This window comes from Megascapheus bottae, chromosome 7, assembly GCF_031878675.1.
Source record: "Megascapheus bottae isolate mThoBot1 chromosome 7, mThoBot2.hap1, whole genome shotgun sequence".
NCBI lineage: Eukaryota > Metazoa > Chordata > Mammalia > Rodentia > Geomyidae > Megascapheus > Megascapheus bottae.
This window is the reverse complement of record NC_143515.1, coordinates 66,608,361-66,629,449: the sequence shown is the minus strand read 5'-3', so window position 1 is coordinate 66,629,449 and position 21,089 is coordinate 66,608,361. Positions and strand designations below refer to the sequence as shown.

At 43.8% G+C, this 21,089-nt stretch overlaps 1 protein-coding gene across 2 annotated transcripts in view; it reads left to right on the top strand.

The window, feature by feature from the left end:
• The window catches only part of Dpysl5 (dihydropyrimidinase like 5), a 72,860-nt gene that overhangs the window by 12,925 nt on the left and 38,846 nt on the right, over window positions 1-21,089 (top strand). For both annotated transcript variants that reach the window (XM_090337316.1, XM_090337315.1), the window contains exon 2: window positions 16,249-16,513. In XM_090337316.1, the coding sequence (XP_090193442.1) occupies window positions 16,253-16,513 (261 nt within the window). In that variant the 5' untranslated portion in view covers window positions 16,249-16,252. The remainder of the gene's footprint in view (window positions 1-16,248; window positions 16,514-21,089) is intronic.

Below are 21,089 nucleotides of genomic sequence, written 5' to 3'. Positions count from 1 at the left end.
ATAAATCATTTTGTGCACCGAATAAGAAGATCACGTTTGTTGGACTTAATTGAAATCAGCTACACTCCTGTCTTTGTCTAATCATGTGCTGATACCTTATAGTTCTAACTACAGTGATGTCCTGTAGCATCTTATTGTTTACTGAGGAAGTGCAGAACGATCACCCGTCTTAAATGTCCAAATTGCTGGGGATTATTCACAGAATCACCTAGCCATCCTTTAGGCATGTTTTCACTGCTCTAAAGAGTCCTTGAGCCCGTTCACCATCACGTCTCCATTCCTATTCCCAGTCAGCCTACCACTAATCAAGGTAGATCCATATAGAGAAGACAGTTTGTATGTAGATTAGGCTTTTCTGGTTCATTCCTAGGGTTCTATTCTTAAGTGTTTTCAAATATTTTTCACTATTGTGAATTTTGAACGGTGAAAAAAATCCTAATTTTATTTATTTTCGGCTAGTCCTGGGACTTGAACTCAGGGAATAGAATGCTGTCTCTGAGCTATTTTTGCTCAAGGCTAGTACTCTACCACTTGAGCCACAGCTCCAGGTCCAGGGTTTTTTTTTGTTTTGTTTTTGTGGGTTTTTTTGGTGGTGGTAGTGGTGGTAGTCTCATGAGATTAGAGTCTCATGAACTGTTCAAACAGATCCTCAGATCTCAGCCTCCTGAGTGGCCAGGATTATCCATGTATGCCACCAGCACCTGACTTGATATTTCTTTTTCTTTTTTGAAACATGACATTTACACTTGAGCAGTTTGGCCCTGCTGTGGTGTTAGAATTTTTATGAGGAATGGCATTGCATGAAATACCTTTTCCACATTTATTTTATTTTGAATACTTGCCTTTTCTCTGTTGACTTATTGATATTGAGAAAGTTGAATGGCATAAACTCTAGCTGCTAGTGTTAAGCTATGTCATCCCTTTGAGACACTTTACACATTCTATTTGCTAGTAATGTTTTTTTTTTTTGTATCTATGGTCGTGAGATTTATCCAAATGCTTACTATATCATTAATACTGATTTTGTTGGGCTTCGGTACTAAAATTATGCTGGTTGATTATGCATAGTGAGCAGCTTGCCATCAAAATGTCATTTACTGGTAACTAACTCTTAATAACTGGGTGAGGCAGGGAGTCAAGCCTTCGAGGGTTGCTTTTCTACTCTTGCTTGTCTGTCAAGCCTGGGGTGTCATTGTTCATATGTTTTCTTTGTCAGCGGTTGTACAGCTACTATGGTTTGTTTTTAAGGTTAATAAATCTCAGCTTCTCCACCATCCCATCCTCTATTAAAGTGCTCCGTGTGACTGGAGCTGCCTCATGGGACAGGAAAGCTCCCAGAGCAGGAGGGTGCCACTCCAGGGTGGAGGGCCAGAAGTCCTATGCCAATGGGTGTGGCTTTTCTGTTAAAGGATTATGTAAACTGAGAAAAGAAATGTGACCAAACCCAAATGTGGTCCACAAAGCCTGGAAGTGTTTTCTTTTTTACTTCTAGCAGACAAAGTTTGGTGACCTCTAGTCCAGGACATTGTCTCTCAGTTTGAATGAGTTGCAGGTGCCTCCTTCCCATCAGTGGTATACCATCAATATTTTTCTTTAAACAGAGTTATCATTTTTTATTTATTTGTTTGTGTTTTGTTTTTTGATGCCGGTACTGGGGCTTGAACTCAAGGCCTGGGTGCTGTCCCTTAGCTTTTTCTGCTGGTACTCTATCATCTGACCCATAGTTCCACTTTTGGCTTTTTGGTGGCTAATTGGTGATAAGAGTGTTCAGTTACTTTCCTGTCTAGGCCAGCTTTGAACCTGGATCTGTAAATCTCAGTCTCTTAAGTAGCTAGCATTATAGGTGTGAGTCATTAGCAGCTTGTATGTAATTTTTTATTTGTTTGTTTGCTTTAAAGAAACATTTATCAGTATCATACGTGGATGGATTTGTCATAAGTGGATAACTAGAAAGTAAATACAGTAAGTGTCATTCTTCACTGGGACCACGGTTTCTACTTATAAAGTAAACCAGGCCTTTTCTGATCTAAAGAAGGAAGATGAGCAGTGCTAGACTAGATATGAGGAGATGTATGTGCACTGTCAGATGTGCTCTCCAGAGGCACAGAAGGAAGACTGGTGAGAGAGAGTCCTGCCTTCTCACTCACGACATAGTGTCATTTCAGTGCTGACATGTTTACCACCCAAACCCCCTGTACATGTGTCTCCATTTCAGTACCTTGGACTGAGAGTATAGAGTAAGGAACATGAGCTCAGTCTAGGTGATGGCTAAATATGTACAGGATATCTGTTAAATATGTACAAGATATGTTGGCACTCTCTTGGTTGTACTTGCTAGTACATTGATTTAAATAAACATTGGACAGTTTGACACTGTGCAGAAATGTCATGGCTAAGTTAAAATTCAGTGATATTTCCTCAGCTTTAGCAGGTCATCTCTCTATAGTTAAGCTGTATCTTCTGCTGAACTGTATGTATTCATTTTCCTTAAGGGGAAATCCCATAACATTTCTTGTCGAACTTCAATCTTAACATGCAGAGCAAGTCTTGCTTTCTCAAAAATGTTCTGATTGAAACTTCTTTTTGACATTCCTGAATGGTAAACTAGAACCTCTGTTTGTAATTAATTAATTAATTTTTGTTGTACTGAGGGTTGCCTTCTTAGGCAGGGACTCTACCACCCTTGCCCTTTTTACTTTAGTTATTTTGGGGATAAGGTTTTGTGTGTCTGCCCTGTCTGGTTTAGATCATGATTCCCTGCTTACTGTTCCTAAGTAGATGGATGACGGGCACATGCCACCATACCCAGCTTGAGATGGGGTCTTGTGCACGTTGGCTCTAGCCAGCCTCCTTCCCATATGCTCTCAAGTAGTTGAGATTATCCAGGCATTGAACATATTTAATTAATTAGTTAATTATATTTTAAATTGATACTATAAAGGCGATGTATACAGGAGCTATAGTTATATAAGTCAGGTGGTAAAGAGTACATTTCTTTTGGGCCAGTGCCGCCCTTTCTCTCACACTCTCCCAGTTTTCCCCTCCCATCCCTACCCACAAGTTGTATAGTTCCTTTTCTTTTCTTTCCTTTTTTTTTTTTTTTTTTGTTGGTTGTGGGGCTTGAACTCTGGGCCTGAGCGCTGCCTCTGAGCTCTTCAGCTCAAGGCCACTGCTCCACAAGCCACAGCACCACTTTCAGTTTTCTGGTGGTTAATTGGAGATGATTCTCACAGGACTTTTGTGCCCAGGCTGGCTTTAAATGGCAATCCTCAGCTCTCAGCCCCCTTCCTGCAGGTGTGAGCCACTGGCACCCAACTCCATAGTATTGTTGTTTTTGGTTTTTTCTGCCAGTCCTGGGGCTTGAACTTGAGGCCTGGGCACTGTCGTTGGACACTTTTTGCTCAAGGCTAGTACTCTGCCACTTGAGCCACAGTGCCACTTCTAGATTTTTCTGTGTATGTGGTACTGAGGAATTTATCCTGTGGCTTTGTGCACTCCACCACTAGGCCACACTCCCAGCCCCAGTTGTTTTTAGGTGTTATAAATGGCTGAGTTAGTTTGCATTAATTTTTACTTTAAAAGAGGGGAAAATATAGGTTTTTTGTTTTTGTTTTTTTCATTTTCCATTTAAATCCAAGTATAGAGTTGATCTGGTAGTCCAAACTTGAGGCGCTTTTGTAGATAGGAATGGGTGTTTTTATCCCCTTGCTTGTGAGTCTCCCTCATCTGAGAATGTCAGTCTCAAATTGAGAAGAGTCTTTTGCCCACCACTCGTGGAAGTGGAGCACCATTCCTGCCACCCTTTGCCTGGCATCTGGAAAGTAGCCACTCAGGCCACTGGAGGCCTATGAGCTACAGCTGACTTCTTTCAAAAGGAGTTGGTGGAATTCTTGCGTGGGGCCTGGGGACAGCTGGTGGGGGCCTGGAAAGTTCAGCAGGACTAAGGAATCTTTTAAGGAGTAGGAGATAGGAAGTAGGGAGAGAGGAGGGCTGTGGGATTCTACTTATCATCAGTGCTAGGAGTTCCCTGGTTTAAGTCTGAGTTCAGGGCCACGATTCCTTTCTCCCCATATGTACAAACCTCTGCCTTGCTCAGGCATAGGTGACTGATTGGGCTTGTGGATGGACACAGGGTTTATTTACATTTACACTTCCCTTACTTGGTGTCCTGAGATTCCAGTGACACCTCCTGGGCCTCAGGGGAAAAGTGTGAGTGTTCCTGAGAAGCTAAGTTTCTGCCTAAGTGCTAAGGCTGGACTATGTGCCCTTGGGCTGGGATGGTCAAGTTGAGCCTGGCCTATGTCTACCAGTCCCAATAAAATCACACCCCCAAGATCACTCAGCTTTTGCTTCTAACCAGATGCCCACTTTGGTGCTAATCTTGTTGAACAAGTGCTCCGCAGTCCCATTTCTTCCCACCCTCTCATGGCTAATCCTCAGGTATTTGGCTTTTACCCTTGGCACAATGGGGGTGCTTGCCTGTTAAATCCACCATGCTGAGCCAGGCCAATCCAGATGAACCCATGGGATTAAAAACCTCTTTCCTGATCTTAGCCTGTTAAGGACCTGGCTTCTCAGGTTCCTATTCATCTGCCCAGAGCTAGTTCTTTCCTCACATAAATCCTGCCTGGTCTGAGCACCAGAGGCATCATCTCTTGGTCTTGTTTTTTAGCAGCTCCTTTGTCCTGAGCTTGCTTATGAACTCTCTCAAGTACAAGCCCTCATCCACAGCCATCACGCAGATATGTTTAGGATCATGTTTCCCTTCCCTTTCCTCCCATCATTCTGAAGAAGCCTTGTTCTGGCTGTTGGCTCTAAGCTATAATCCATCATCCAAGGTTCAACTTGAACTTCTGCTTTCTCTGCAGTACATTGGCAAAGGTGGGGATGATATTCCAGATGCCGATGCTTCTAATACAAATGGCCAAACACCCTGGATCACCCATAAGCCTGGTGCTCCCCAGTATCTGGTTAATGAAAGTGCTTAGTGTTACTTTCTGGGTCTCTTTGCTAGCCAGTATGATGCCTAGGTTGTCCCATGGTGGTTGTAACATTGACTACAGCCTTTCTCTGTAGCCTGTGCCATCCATGTGCTACCCTTCCACCTGTCTGGTCCTTCTTGTCTAGATCCTGTATCCACATGCCCCACTAGTCTTTCTAAGAGCCAAGCCCAAATGAAAGATGGAGGGGATGCTGCGCACACGTGTGTGTGTGTGTGTGTGTGTGTGTGTGTGTGTGTGTGTGTGTGTGTAGTTGTAGTTGTAGTTGTGGGGCTTGAACTCTGGGCCTAGGCAATGTCCCTGAGCTCTTCAGCTCAGGGCTACCCCCTACCCCTGGGCCTGGGCATTGTTCCTGAGCTTTTCAGCTCAAGGTTAATACCCTACCCCTTGAGCCACAGAGCCACTTTCACTTTTCTAGTGGTTAATTGGAGATTTGAGTCTCACAGTCTTTAGAGCCCAGGCTGGCTTTGAACCACGATCCTCTGATCTCAGCCTCCTGAGTAGGTAGGATTACAGGCATGAATCACTGTGCCCAGCCAGGGAATGCCCTTTTACACTCCTACTTATCTCTCCAGCTCAGAGTACACTTCTCAAAATCCTTCAGCCTTTTCCAGATGACTAAAATCAAGTGTATCACTCTGACCACAAATCTTGGGCATTAATGCTAGTGGAGTTTATTCTAGAAGAGTAATAGACTCTAGAAAAGTCACAGAGGGTGCTGACTTGGGGTAGTGGGGCTGGTTTAGGACAAATTTGGTGCCTGCTGTTAATGGGCATCCTGAATAATAATAAAATGTCCTCTCCCTCATTAGCCTAAGTTTAAGATTTCTACTTTGGAGAACAAAGGGCCAGAGGATTAAAAAATCTATGTCCCAGAGCAGGTGAAGTTTGATTGTGGGATGGCAGTGAGAGGTGGTCATAGAGGTGGAAAAAGCTGTCCCTCCTTCCCTTCTCCCCTCTCTCACATCTTCCCTCCCTCCCTCCCTCCTCTTTTCTCCCTCTCTCTCTTTATTCTTGTGGCCCTAAGTTATTGGTGTATACACAAGCATGCACGCATGCATGTGCACATGCAGAAGTGGTCCCCTCTGAGGATAAATAAGATGTGAGGACTTGGATGATGACAGGGCTGAATCCACAGGTCTTTAATGCATTATCCTGTTTGCATGTCATAACTGTTACTTTATTTTATTTATTATGCTAGAGATTGAACCCAAGACCGCATTCATGTTAAATATATACTCTACCACTGACCCATACCCCTAGCCCCATAAATAATTATTTTAAGCCTACTAGATAGTTGATCAAAATATTAAGAATTCTACATAAAATTATTCGTTCTTTCTAGATTTAGAAAGCAATATACTTTTCTAGAAAACAGAATTTTTTTTTTTTTTTTTTTGCCAGTCCTGGGCTTGAGCTCAGGGCCTGAGCACTGTCCTTGGGCTTTCCTCAAGGCAAGTATTCGACCCTGAGCTACCACACCATTTCTGGCTTTTTCTATGTATGTGGTACTGAGGAATCGAACCCGGGTCTTTGTGCATGCTAGGCAGGCACTCTAGCACTAGGCCAAACTCCCAGCCCAAAAATAGAATTTCTTAACTCAACCTCTTGGTATTTCCCACTCCAAGTTTCCGTTTGGTTTTTGTGATCTGTTCAACATTTGATTTGTTGGCTTCTTTCAATTAAAGAAGAATCCCTGGACTGGGAGTTTGACCTAGTGGTAGAGTGCTTACCTAGCATGCACGAAGACCCAGGGTCGATTCCTCGGTACCACATACATAGAAAAAAAAGAAGAAGAAGAAGAAGAATCCCTTTCCCAGTGATCTCAGGGGGACTGTGTCAGCTTTCCCCCCACATCTCCCCATTTTCCAGTGTTGAGGATCAAACTCAGGATCTTACACATGCTCGGCAAGTGCTGTACCAGTAACCTACACCCTCAGCATCCACCACAACTTTCAGGATGCTCTCCCGTGGGGAAGGCTGCTAAATAAGTCATCTTAGAAGAGAAGTATGTGCCCATCCGAAGAGAAATAGCTGCCATTTTCCTTCCCCAAAAACCTGTGTTGTGTTACTTCGTTTCTTTAGCAGGCCTTCAGCGATTGGAGCCAGTCAGCCTGTGTCCTCCACTACCTGGCTGGCTTCACCTGCCTCTGAGTCGCCACCCAGGTTGACATTAAGCGTGGCTTAAATGCTACAGGTCTTTCATGTCACAGGACTCTTGTATAGCTCTCCTTTTGTTGGGTTCTTTGACTTCCATGTTATATAGGAGAAAGAAACAACATGTTTTTCAGTGAATTCTTTCAAAAAAGGATGTGAGCCAACCAGTGCCTGTTAAAACAAGGAAATGCATATCGTAAGCTAGCTCCTTTCATGTTCATTTGAAGTATTTATGCAAGAAGGATCTTTTTGTACCTTTCTCAACCCGTGTGTGTGTGTGTGTGTGTGTGTGTGTGTGTGTGTGTGTGTGTGTGTGTGTGTGTGGCTTCCAGCTAAGCTGCTGGCAGGCAGCTGTGGGAGGCAGACTGTGCAGGCTTCCCTTGTCTCTCGCCCCTCTGCACACTCAGAGAACCGTGGAAGTGATGACAGAAGCAGACAATTCCAAATGGCAGGGTTGGGGTTGGCATTTCCTTGCCAGAACTGACACTTGTGCCTTCGAGGAGTGTCACATGTGTTCATTGCAGCAGCTGCCATAACCTTGACTGTCCACTCAGCAAGACATTCCCTGTATGCTTTTGTATCAGAACAGCTCAATGACAGATTTTTTTTTTTAGGCAGGGGTTCTAAGTTGGTGGCTCATGCCTATAATCCTAGCTACTCAGGAGCCTGTGATCTTGAGGATTGTAGTCTGAAGCCAGCCTGGGCAAGAAAGTCTCTGAAACTCTATGTCTGATTAATCACCAAAATGCCAGAAGTAGTGCTGTGGCTCAAGTGGTAGAGCTACTACCCTTGAGTATAAAAGCTAAGGGCAGTTCTTAGGTCCTGAGTTTAAGCCCCAGGACTGGGGGAAAAGGGCAAGGATTCTTTCAACAGGTCTATTGTCAGATAGGAATAGTTGTTGCTACTTTAAGCATTTAGATGCCCTTACTTTCCCTCCACTCAGAAGCCCGTTCCCAGCATCATATGTCACCTTAACACCAGCTCAGGAACATAAGGACACTATATCATAGAGTCTGGAAATCAGGGAGACTCAATCTGTGTACAGTTGGAAAAATGTTGCATAGCAGAAATTTTACCATCTTGCTGTGGAAAGCGTGGTTGCTTCCTTGTATGAATGGTAAAGTTCTTAAGATTCCTATGTTTGACCTTACACTACCCTGGTAAATCTGGACTAGGTCCCTTTAGCTCAAGGTCATTGTTGATAAAAATGCAGAGCCTGGTAATCCCAGCTACTCTGGAGGCTGGAATCAGAGGGTCTTGGTTTTGAAGCCAGCCCAGGAAGGAAAGTCTGTGAGACTTTTATCTCCAGTTAACAACTAAAAACAGAAGTGGGGCTATGGCTCAAGTGGTAGAATGCTACCCTGGAATAAAAGGTAAGGGACAGCACCCAAGCACTGAGTTCAAGATACAATAATGGCATACCCACATACACACAAAAAACAGAGTCTGGAGTAAAAGTTAGGATACCTTAGTCAAATCTGCAGCTGTAGAATTCCATACTTCTGATTTTTTTTTTCCTTTCTAATGACTTTAGCTGTCTGGCATTTTTTATCATTTCTGCTTGAGAGGACAGGCGTGTGCTCTAAATTCTTTCACTTGCATAGACAAAATAGCTGGATGATCAAAGCTTTTTTTTTTTTTTAACATATGGCATGTGTGTTATAGCCAAAAATCTTTAAAGGAGGTGACATTTATTTTAAGGCCCAGTTGTTCCTCAATGATGATTTGACTATAGTGTTCATTTCTGTCTAATACAGTATATTCATCTGTTCAGTCTGCTATAACAAAAATTGCATAAACTTAGGAACTTAAGCAGCAGAAATTTATTCCTCACAACCTGGGAATTCTAAGATCAAGGCACTCAGTAATTGAATTTCTGATGAAGGTTCTCTTCCTGGCTTGGGATGAATGAATGCCTTCTTGCTGTATCTTTACATGATAGATTTGTCTGTCTTGTCTCTTCAAATAAAGGTGCAAATCCTATTTAAAAAGCCTTCATTCTCATGACCTAATGATCATCTACAGACCCCCTCTTCAAGTACCATTGCATCATGTAATTCAGGCTTCAGTATATGGGAGTGGGTCACAAATACACAGCTCATAGCCTCTGGTGAACCATGCAACAGGTATGGGCTCTGTCTATAGTTGCTACAGCTGATGTGTTTTGAGTAAGTTGGATAACTTAATACTGACCTGCTGCACAGTTTTGCTTCCTTTTTTCATTGTTGTTGTTGGTGGTGGTCATGGGGCTTGCACTCTGGGCCTGGGTGTTATCCCTGAGCTCTTCAGCTCACTTAAGACACAGTGCTACTTCCGGTTTTCTGGTGGGTTAATTGGACTTAAAAGTCTCATAGACTTATTATTCCTGGGCCTGGCTTTGAACCCCAGTCCTCAGATCTCAGCTTCCTCAGTAGCTAGGATTATAGGTGTGAGCCACAGGTGCTGGGCAGTTTTGTTTCCTTCTGACCACACCTGTGAGGATAATTTACTCTCTGGATCTGCTGCTTCTACCAGAACAAACAGATAGACATAGCTAGGGACATTTGAATGCTTAGGAGTCTAAATTACAATCACTCTCAAATCTTTTACTTTTGAGGTCTCTCATGAGAATTCTTCAATGCCTTCCTTACCTACTCCCCCTCACTCCATTCTATACCCTCACTCCTACACACACAGATAGCAGGCAGGCGGCACAGAGATGCCAGAACACGCTTGTTTTGTTCCTTGTAGCAAAGCCTATCTTGGAAAGCTGTAGGAACAGGTGCTAATGAGGTTATGGGGGAGGTGAAAGCGTAATGAATGTCAACAATCAACACTGAAGGGGAATTAGGGAGTTGGGAAGCTTGGTGATTGACACAACCTGAAAATGTAGAAACGTGTGCGGGGATAATGACGTCACAAAGCCTTCCTTCCATCTCTGAACAGTTGGTATTACCCATGCCAGTTCTAGTCTCAGTACATGGGGAAATAAACCCTGCTCAACCAATGTCTGTCAAATTCGTGTTTAAGTGCTTAGGCAAGAGGCATCCACTTTACTTTTCAATCCTTCAGTGAAGCGATTACTGGAGTCTCCACAGACTATCCAACACACATCATGTTTTAAAAGAAATATTCTACTCCACACAAGGAGTGTGCTCTGAGTATGTTCATTCTGAAAGGCTAAACCCAACTGGTCGTTCTGATGAGAGCAGCTTGCAGCGCCACCTGCAGGTGAAAGTGTGCCAGGAGCCCAGGATAGCACTGGAAGCCCCTGCAGTGTAGCTGGACTGTGATTTATGCGTACACTGAAGGAGCTCTACTCTACTTGAGCAGCTGCAGATCTAAGGGCTGTGGCCCATTTTCAAATTGCCATTGTGATTTAGGGCACTTATTAGGGCTAACAACAAAATCCTAACAGACTAGATGGCTTAAAGAACAGGAATTTAATTTTCTCATGGTTTTGAAGCTTTCTTCTGTTCATGTTCTTCAAAGCTTATGGAGAAAGAAAGAAACAGAAAGAAGAAAGGAGGGAGGGGAAGAAGGAAAGATTTATTTTGGCTCATTATAATACTAGTGTCCTTACAAGGACACTAATTCCACCAGATCAGGGTACCACTTTATGATCACATTTAACCTCAGAAGCTTCTTAAATGGTATCTCCAAATGATAGCATACAGAATGGTAGAGAATCTTTGCCAGCTATCCATCTGACAGCAGATTAATATTCAGAATATATAAAGACCTCCAAAAAATTAAATAGCGAAGGACAACTAATCTAATCAGTAAACAGACAAATGAGCCAATCATATTCAAAAGAAATACACATGGTCAATAAGTACATAAGAAAAATGTTCACCATCTTTAGCCATCAGAGAAATGAAATTCAAAATGACACTGAAATTCCATCTCACCCAGTCAGAGTGGCAATCATCAAGAAAAAAAATGGGGATAATGATGTATTTCCTCATAAACTGGCATGTTGAATTGAAACCCCTTTGTACAACTAAAGATTAAACAAAAGAAAAGAAACAAGCACAACATGGGTAACAGAAGCCTGTAGTCCTAGTTACTTGGGAGGATAAAAATGAGGGGATGGCAGTTTGAGGCCAGCTTAGGCATAAAGCTTTGCATAATCCCCTCAACCCATAGCTGGGTACAGTGGTGTGTCCCTCTTAGTCAGATCCCAATCACTGAGATTAGGAGGAGTAAGGTGCCAGGCTATCCTGGGAAGAAAAGTTCTCAAGATTCCCCAGCCAGGAGTTTGGCCTAGTGGTAGAGTGCTTGCCCAGCATGCACAAAGCCCTGTGTTTGATTTCTCGGTACCACATACACAGAAAAAAATGGAAGTGGTTCTGTGGCTCAAGTGGTAGAGCACTAGCTTTGAACAAAATGTGTTCAAGGACAGTTCCCAAGCCCTGAGTTCATGCCCTGAGACTGGCAAAAAAAAAAAAAAAAAAAAAAAAGATTCCATCTCCAGGAAAGGGAAGCTGGACATATTTGTGATCCTAGCTACAACAGAAAGTAAACAGAAAGTAGGTGGATTGTAATCAGGTTCAAGGGAACTGAGATCCTATTCTAAAAATAGCCAGTGAAAAACAGGACTGGATATGGGATTCAACAGTATTACACCAACCGGGCATGAGATCCTAAGTGAAAACCCCCAATACTGCCTTAAAACAAAGCAAAATCAAATGCTGGCAAGGATTGTGGAGGGAGGATGAGAAACCCTTATACCCTGTTGGCGGAAATCAATATGGGGGTTCTCTTACAAACTAAAAATAGAAGTTAGGTACTTGGTGTCTCGTGCCTGTAATTTCAGCTACTCGAGAGGCCGAGATGGGAGGATCATGGTTTGAAGCCAGCCCAGGTAGAAAAGTCTGAGACTTTTTAAAAAAATCACTTGAGGGGCTTGGACTCTTGTCCCTGAGCTCTTTTGCTCAAGGGTAGTGCTCTGGCACTTTGAGCCACTGCTCCACTTCTGGTTTTCTGGTGGTTAATTGGAGATAGTCTCAAGAACTTTCCAGCCCAGGCTGGCTTTGAATCATGATCCTCAGACCTCAGTCTCTCCGGAGTAGCTAAGATCACAGGCATGAGCCACCAGCACCTTGCCTGTGAGACTCTTATCTCCACTAAAATTGCCCAAAAAGCTAGATGTTGAACTGTGGCTCAAATGGTAGAGCCCTAGGTTTGAGCAAAAGGAAGCTCAGGGACAGTACCCAGACCCTGAGTTCAAGTACCAGGACTGGCACAAAACAAACAACAACAATGAAAAAAAAAAACCCTAAAAATAGAACTGCCAAATGATCCGAGGATCCAGCTCTTAGACATATATCCAAAATAAGTCAGCATACTAGAGATAACTCCATACCTTGTTTTCTACAGCACTGTTACTATAGCCAAGTTGTGGAATCAGCTAAGGTGCACAACAACACAGGAATGTGCTGAACTGAATTTTATTCAGCTATAATAAAGAAATCATGTGACTTGAAAGAATATGGATGGAATTGATGGCCGTCATTTAAAGCAAAATAAACCAGACTTGGAAAAATGTGGCATATTTTCTCTTATATGCCAAATCTAGATCTTATAAAAAGACATGAACAGAGAAGGGGACTATTTTGGGAAAGGAGGGGGCCAGTGGGAGGGTACACCAGACTCAGAAAGACCAATATTGCCTATTTTTCTCTTGTTCAAGATTGTATAAAAAGAGATGAACATAAAAGGGGACAATTTTGGAAAGGGAAGGGGGGACCACTGGCAGGGGAGAAGGGAGATGACAGACGGTAATAGACATGAATGTGAGCAAAGTGCCTTTCATACATGTATGAAAATGTCTTAAGGAAAATGTCCAAAAAAAATCTGGACACAGTGGTGCACGCTTGTAATCCTTGCAACTCAGGAGGCTGAGATCTGAGGATCGAGGTTCAAAGCTAGCCAGGGCACTAAAGTCTGTGAGAGTCTCCAGTTAACTACTAGAAAACCAGAAGTAGGGCTGTGGCTCCAGGGGTAGGGCGATAGCCTTGAGCTGAAGAGCTGTGGGACAACGCCCAAGTCCAGAGTTCAAGCCCCACAACCTACCAAAAGAAAAAACAAAGTTCAAAAAGAGGTGACACTGCTCAAAAAGAAATGTACTCATTTCCTGACCTATATAACTGTATCCCCTCTGAACGTCACCTTTACAATAAAAATAAAATTTTAAAAGTGTTCAGAAAAGGGGCCGGGAGTTTAGCCTAGCATGCATGAAGACCCGGGTTCAATTCCTCGGTACCACGTACATAGAAAAAAGCTGGAAGTGGTGCTGAGGCTCAAGTGGTAGAGCTCTAGCCTTGAGAAAAGACCAAGGACAGTGCTCAGCCACTGAACACAAGCCCAGGACTGGCACAAAAAAAGAAAAAAAGTGTCCAAAAAATAGACTATCTCCCCAGATATGACTTCAGCATTTAAATTTGGTGGTGAGGAGACATATCCACTTCATAAGCACTCCAAAAGTACATTGTCTGGGCTTTTGATATCTACTTGAAGAAATTCTGTTAACTTGTTTAAGCCTCAGCTTTCTCTTGGCAAAAAATGCAGGTCATAGTACCTGTATGGGGGCATTGTAAAGATTATATAAAATAATGAACTTATTAGACGTAGAGAAGGCCCTCCTTGTGTATAGTAACCATTGGTTGACATTCTTCACAGGGTCCTCTTGGCTCTTGATGTGCTGTGGTGACCCTAGGGGTACAGTCCATCCTGGATTCCATTCCTGAGAATGGAATCCCCAGGCCATGAATATTCTAGAAGCCAATGTATCTTTAAGATGAGATTACCTTGGAGAGATTTCTAACAGGGAAGGAAGGACTGGTTGAGGGTCTGAGAGGAGGGAAATAACCCACTAGAGCTGGTGGGAGGAGCAGCTCCATCAGTGGGAAGACAGTCACATTGGATTTCTTTGGCTTCTTTTTAGCTTTAAGGAGAAAAGGTTTTGCATAAATGATCAGGTAATAAAAGGCAGCATGCGTTTATTGTCTACCATTTTGAAAATACAGCAATCTATGAAAAACAGAATCACCTGTGCCTGTTCTGCTCGGAGTGCTAGCTGTTAACATTCCCTTGCAGACAGAGGGACTGGAGTTTAAAGCTAGTCTTTCCCCTTGGAATGTGGGCCTCAACAGGCTGGCTCCCACTGCCTGTTATTTTCAAAAGTTCTGTTCTGATGGGATCATCACATCCTTCCTGCTTTGCAGGGTTGCTGTGTGGATCTGATGCATGCAAAATGCCCAGTATCTGGTATTAATTTACTGAGAGCCATAGCTCTTTGTTCTATTAAAGGCAATGCTTTTGACTTTTGATTCCAGCAGCAGAGCCAAGACCAGAATCCCCTGTAGTTTATTCCTATACCACTCTTCCAGGCTCTCCCTCCACAGGCATGTGTGGTGAGCAAACTAATGTTGTCATTTGCAACATGGATACGTCTATGTGTTCTATGCCTATTTTCCCCTTTATATTAAAGCTGGAAATGGCGAGGATTATACATTCCTGCAGAGGATTCAGTGTGCATTGCATGCATACTCATTCAGCAACCCCCAAGGCCACCAGTAGCATCCCCCCTTGCCACACAAACCTGGATCTCTCCTTTGCCAGTCATACCTGGACTTAGCTTGGCGGGCGAGGGAGAAAGTGGGGGAGAGAGATGTAAATATTAATGAATTTGGCTGGAGTAGTTATTTGTGTCACCTAAAAACTGAACCCAGTTCCAGGTTATTGCTTAGGAAATTAAGACTCCAGTTTTCAGATAGCGGAAGCCTGGAATGTGTCCAGCCTCAGACAATAGGTTTGTGGCTATGGCTAATTAGGTGTCCTGGTCTCCATCTTCCCTAGTCTCTCTAGCTCAGTTCCTCCCACAGCCTCTCTGCTGGGGAAGAAGTGTCCTTTCCTTTGAGGTCAGAAGGATGTCTTGCAGGGAGCAAGCAGATGTCCTCAGAGCCCAGTTGCCACTCCCAGCCACCTGTCTTGTCCGCCAGACTCCCTGAGCTACAGTCCCCAAGGATCAGCCTTTCCTAACAGCAACAACAGCACCTGGTGCTCAGACTCAGAGAATACTGAAAGGTCTCCTGGTGTTAAGATTCCATGCATGCCATCCTATCAAGCTTGGCAACAAAATCCCCAAACCCACTATTGAAACCAACTATACCGAGAAGAGCAGGCCAAACTCTCTGCAGACCTGACTTATCTCCTTCCAAGAGCTGTGCCCTCCACAAATCCAGAGTCCTGTTCCTCATGAGACATGTCCTCACAGAAGCTTGCCTGAGAGCAGATGAAATGAAATGATGAAGACAAGAGAAAACATATAGTTTCATAGAAAAGTCAGACATTCTCCTGGACATAGAATGGCCAGATATCCCCGAAACAAATATGAACTAAGTCTGCTATTCAGGCCTGAGTCCAGTTGGGTGGTGTCAGTTCAGGAAGTCAATGAGGTTATCCACTTGTTTACTTGCCAGTTTTGAACATCCTCCACCTGCACTTGCAGCCCACCAGCAGGGATGCCTCCGTGTTGGAGGGTACACTTGTGTTGGTACTGTCTTAGAGGCCCCAGATAAACAGGATCCCTTGTGAAGAATGTCCCTAGTGAGACAGCTGTGAGGCCTGGAGAATGTGGTTCTCTGAGACACACCCCAGAAGCCTCTGGTCAATCTCTGGGACACCATTGGGTACAAGAGAGATATTGGTCCTAGAAGACATGTCGTTTGTCTCAGCTACCTCGTAGCCACATGTTCTACAGCCGTTTCAGCATTCTCATTGGTAAAATGCAGCTCCTACGGTTATTTTTGGAGTAAAAGTGGGTGGTACATGTGAAAATTCTTTGTAAATGCCCAGCAGTTTGAGAAGGTAAAAGGTGATGTTTCTGTGGGTCCAGCTTCCCCTACTCGTGGCCACACTGTGATGCTGGGGGGAAGCAGGTACCCCAGCTGGCTCTAGAAGCAATATTCTCCAAGTACGGAGTAATGGGGACTCCTGTCCCTGCTCACCCTGGCCATGGAGTTGGATAGAAAGCAGTGAGCCTTATGGACTGTGGACTGTGACAGAGACTTTGACCTTGAGCTGGTTCCCCTCTCTCCTTCTGTAGGAACATGCTTGCCAATTCAGCCAGCGTGCGGATTCTCATCAAAGGAGGGAAAGTGGTGAATGATGACTGCACCCATGAGGCTGATGTGTACATCGAGAATGGCATCATCCAGCAGGTGGGCCGTGAGCTCATGATCCCCGGAGGGGCCAAGGTGATCGACGCCACTGGGAAACTGGTGATCCCTGGCGGTATCGACACCAGCACCCACTTCCACCAGACCTTCATGAACGCCACATGTGTAGATGACTTCTACCACGGGACCAAGGTAATGCTGTTTCCTGGAGGTGGCTTCCTCTTTGCTTCTTTGTTCTGTCCCAGATGAGACCTGGGTGAGTGGGTGCTTTTGCTGTCTTGCTACTGTGGCTGTGGCTAGAGACCACTGAGGCAAGCAGGATAAAGATTTCTGGCCAAATATAGACAGCACAGAAGGAGGCATATAGGCCTGTTTTCTGGCACCTAAACTTAGCCATGTATCTATGTATTTTTATGTTTTGTAATTGACCTAGAGAATAGTGTTTATTGTGGTATTTTTTATTTTTATAAGGGGAAGGGTGAGTTTGGTGGACTCATTTATACATAGTCACCTATCTAGCTGGTTTTAGTAGTAAACGTTGTAAACCGTTATGGCTTCTATCTTATTCAGTTATTTATTTGTTGGTTGGTTGGTTGGTGTACATATGTGTGTGTGCACACATGTGTTAGTCCTAGAGATTGAACTCAGGGCCTAGGTTCTGTTCCTGAGCTTTTTGCTCAAGGCTAGCACTCTACCACTTGAGCCATAGTTCTGCTTACCATCTTTTTTGGTAATTAATTGGAGATGAGACTCTCATGGACCTCTTGCCCAGGCTGGCTTTGAACTGTGATCCTCAGATCTCAATCCCAGCCTCCGGAGTAGCTAGGATTACCTGTATGAGTCACCAGCACATGGCTTATGTATTTTTTTTGCCAGTCCTGGGGCTTGAACTCAAGGCCTGGACTGTCCTTGGATACTTTTTGTTCAAGGCTAGCACTCTGCCACTTGAACCACAGCACCATTTCTGTTTTATTTCTATGTATGTGGTACCGAAAAATCGGACCCGGTCTTCGTGCATGCTGGGCAAGCATTCTACCACTAACAGTCCCAGAATACAAAATACCGAAGTTCAAACCCGTGAAGCATACTAGTCAGGAGTAAACCAACTGCATTGTGCAAAGAGCCATAAACAGTTCATTTGCTCTTTATTTGTGCTCTAGAAACTGTCATTGCTAACCTATCCTTGACTTTGTGGAGGGCAGGACTTGCACATATTCCTCTGTTTTACCAGCGCCTATGCTGGCCTAGAGTGAGAACAGCTGCCCCATGAAGTCTTTGTTGAATGAAAGAATGACTGTCACCTTTCTTTGTGGGGCTCTTTACTCAGTGGAAATCAGAAAGTGCTTGACAATAGAGCAGAATCAGAAATGGAGAGAAGTTCCCATCCTGGCAGCAGCCCCTTGTAGTGCCTGATTTATGAAGGACTTTCCTCTTGAGTGAAAGGGATTCACCAGGTCCTCTTTCCTGTGGCTGCAATCCTACTCCTGCTTAGCCCCTCAGCCTCAAATCCTCAATGAAATCCCTTCTCCACTCTCTCTGGCATTTTCAGGGAACCTCTCCTGTGCCCAGAGCTCTCCCCCAGAGATTCATTTTTTGGGGGACTCAGGTGTTTCTGCTGTTTGATAATGATGGATGACTCCCAAGCTCACCTTAAGGAGCCTGACTGGGGCTTCAAGAACAGAAGAGGTTGGCCTTGGGGACATAGCCCTATGGGCCTATTTACTGAAGCTGGTGGCCTTTAGATCTCCCTGAGGTGTTGACACATCCACTCCCAATCTAGAGGCTGTGAAGTAGGCCTTTGAAAGGCTGCACTGTTAGAGGTCACTGTAGCCAAGACCAGATATACAGATGCCCCCGGCTGTGTGTGGGATCATACCTGCCTACTCTAGCTGAGCCCAGGAAAGGGAATGTAGGCAGACACTCCCAAATGGTCCCCTGAGAGCTCCCCTAAACCCTACAAGTTATGCTTTGCCAATGAAATGGAAAACCGCATCCTTATAAACTTCTGTTCTCTTGTTACCTTGATGGTGTTAAGATCTTCCTGATGCAGCTAACTATATCCAGCTCACCATTCTATACTATCAACCCAGTGGTTATTGTCATTAGCAGACATGGAGAAGTACACAAATAATAAGCATACTGAGTTGTCACAACTAATGTACCTTGTATGCTTCTTGTCAATGAACCAAACATAATTATCACCAAGAAACTCCTCCCAGACACTGGTTCCTGCCAGGCTGACCTACAGTGTTACAGAATTTGCTGAGTGCTGTGGTCCAAACCTGGCTACTTGAGAGGTAAAGATGGGGTGTGTCACCCCAAAGACAAAAGGAAGCATGAATAGGAAGATCACAGTCCAGGCTAGCCCAGACATAAAGCAAAACCCTGTCTTGACCCAACATAGAAAGGAACAAGTAGAGTGGCTCAAGTGGTACAGCACCTATAGCAGGCCCAGACCCAGGGTTCAAGTATATGCGATACATAATTTACACATATATTTTACCTATTTAAAATGTGAGTCAGTAGTTTTTAGAATCTTTATCATAGATTTTGTGTGTGCCAGTATTGGGGCTTAAACTCAGAGCCTGGGCTCTGTGCCTTACATTCTGCCACTTGAACCACAGCGCCACTTCTGGCTTTTTTGGTTTTTAATTGGGTCTCATGGACTTTCCTGTCTAGGTTAGCTTCTAATCTTTGATCCTCCTCATATCTCACCCTTCTGAGTTGCTAGAATTACAGACATAAACCACTGGCTCCTGGCCGTAGATTGGTTTTGACTATTTATGTAGATGAAACCAAGCAGTACATTCCATTAGGCTGGAGTATTTGTCCATACTGTTGTGTGGTAATTTGCTCTCTGTGACTGTTTTATAGCTTTCCACTGTGTGATATCTCCCATAGAAATATCAGTGGCCACTCAGGCCTTGCCTTTATGGTTTTGCAAACACTTGCTATGTATGTTTTTGTGCTTCTTTTAGCTAACATGTATGTATACATTTTAAATGTTTGTATTGTTATTATAAAGGCGATGTACAGAGGGGATATAGTTACATCAGTCAGGTAATGAGCACATTTTTTTATGGACAATGTCACCCCTCCCCTTGCTCTGTCCCAGTTTTTCCCTCCCATCCCAACAGTTATAAAGTTCATTTTGAGTACTCTTGCTGCATTTGTTCATCCTTTGCTCCTCCATCTCTGTGCCCCCTCCCCACAGCCCCCAGGCCCTTCAAAAGACAGAGAAATGAACCAACAAGACAAAAAGAAAGCAAAAAGCAACAAAGAAAAAAAAATCTCTTATTTCCATTTCCTGGACTGACTTTCTTTCTTTCTTTCTTTCTTTCTTTCTTTCTTTCTTTCTTTCTTTCTTTCTTTCTTTCTTTCTTTCGTCGGTCATGGGACTTGAACTCTGGGCTTGGGCGCTGTCCCTGAGCTCTGCAGCTCAAGGCTGCCACTCTACCCCTGGAGCCACAGTGCCACTTCCTGAAGTTCATTTCAATAAGTATTTTATATGATCAGAAGCACATTGTGCCTTTGTGTGCCTTCCTTAAGAATATCTTCCTTTGGTTTCACTGTGTGTGAATGCCTAGAGTCCTGTATTATTTATCATGCTACATACACATTTTGTTTACATATTTACATTACTGGGTTATTGTATGGTCCAGGTATGTTGAGCTTTAGCAGATTCTGCCAAGTAATTTTCCAAACTAGTTGTGACAGTTTATACTCCCAGCAAAAGCATAAGAGAGACCGCAGTGCTTAATAGCACTGTGGTTCTAATAACCACATTAGTCTTTCCTGAAGTTCCTTCTTTATGCTCAAGCCTTGTATTAAAAATTAAAGTTTGCTGGGTGCTGTCCTTGCTTGTGGGACACCTTTAGTACAGGGCAAGATTTCACACTGTCATGGCACTATTTACCAGCATCACAGAGGGCAGGCTGGCCTTTTCAATCTTCTGTTCCACATTGTCTTCTGTGGGGGCCTCATTAGCTGGAACTGACAGGTTTTCCCCTGACAGCGTTCAGGTCTTTAGAACAAATGAAGGGCTCTGTACACGAATCCTTGTGAAAGGTAGTGGGTAATCCTTGATCTTTTCTAGGCCTCTCTTCTATAGGGACAGCTGCCTCTAAAAAATATTCAAAAGGCCCTCATGAGATGAAAGACCTTAGATCTCCCAGGTTTGGGCTGCCTCAGGTACCCCGTCCCATGTCAGGCACTAGTTGTGGGAAATTTAGATCACAGTCTAAACCCATGTCCTGGTTGTTAGTGTCACCTAAACAGACTCTTTGTTACCTCTGTTCTCTAAGCAACAGTGTTTCTTGTCCTCCTACCTAGCCCTTCTGCTGCCCTCTTGGTAGACCCAATTCAGTCTTGCTTAGGCTTCCCAAGAAGGGGCTTCCTGTTGTTTCTTCAATTCCTATATTTCCTCTCCAACTTACTGTTACTATATCAAATACTTTGGCTTCTGATCTCTGCCAGTTAACTTTAACTCCCCAGGAGTAAAATCTCCTCAGGAGAGAAAATGCCCCATGTTGAGGTGCTGGCAGATGTGTGGGTTTAATTATTCGCAGCACCTTAGCAATCATGGAGGAGCTATGAATCCCGATAGACTGCCACCAGCCTGCTTAGCTCACGCCAGAAAGGCTGATTCATGTTAAGCAGCTGGGTTTATAATAGAACAATAATCCAGAGGAAAAGCTCACCAAGTGATTAGCCAGGAGAGAAGGAGGGATCGAGTTGCATCTCTTTGTGCATGTCAGGCAGATCCATT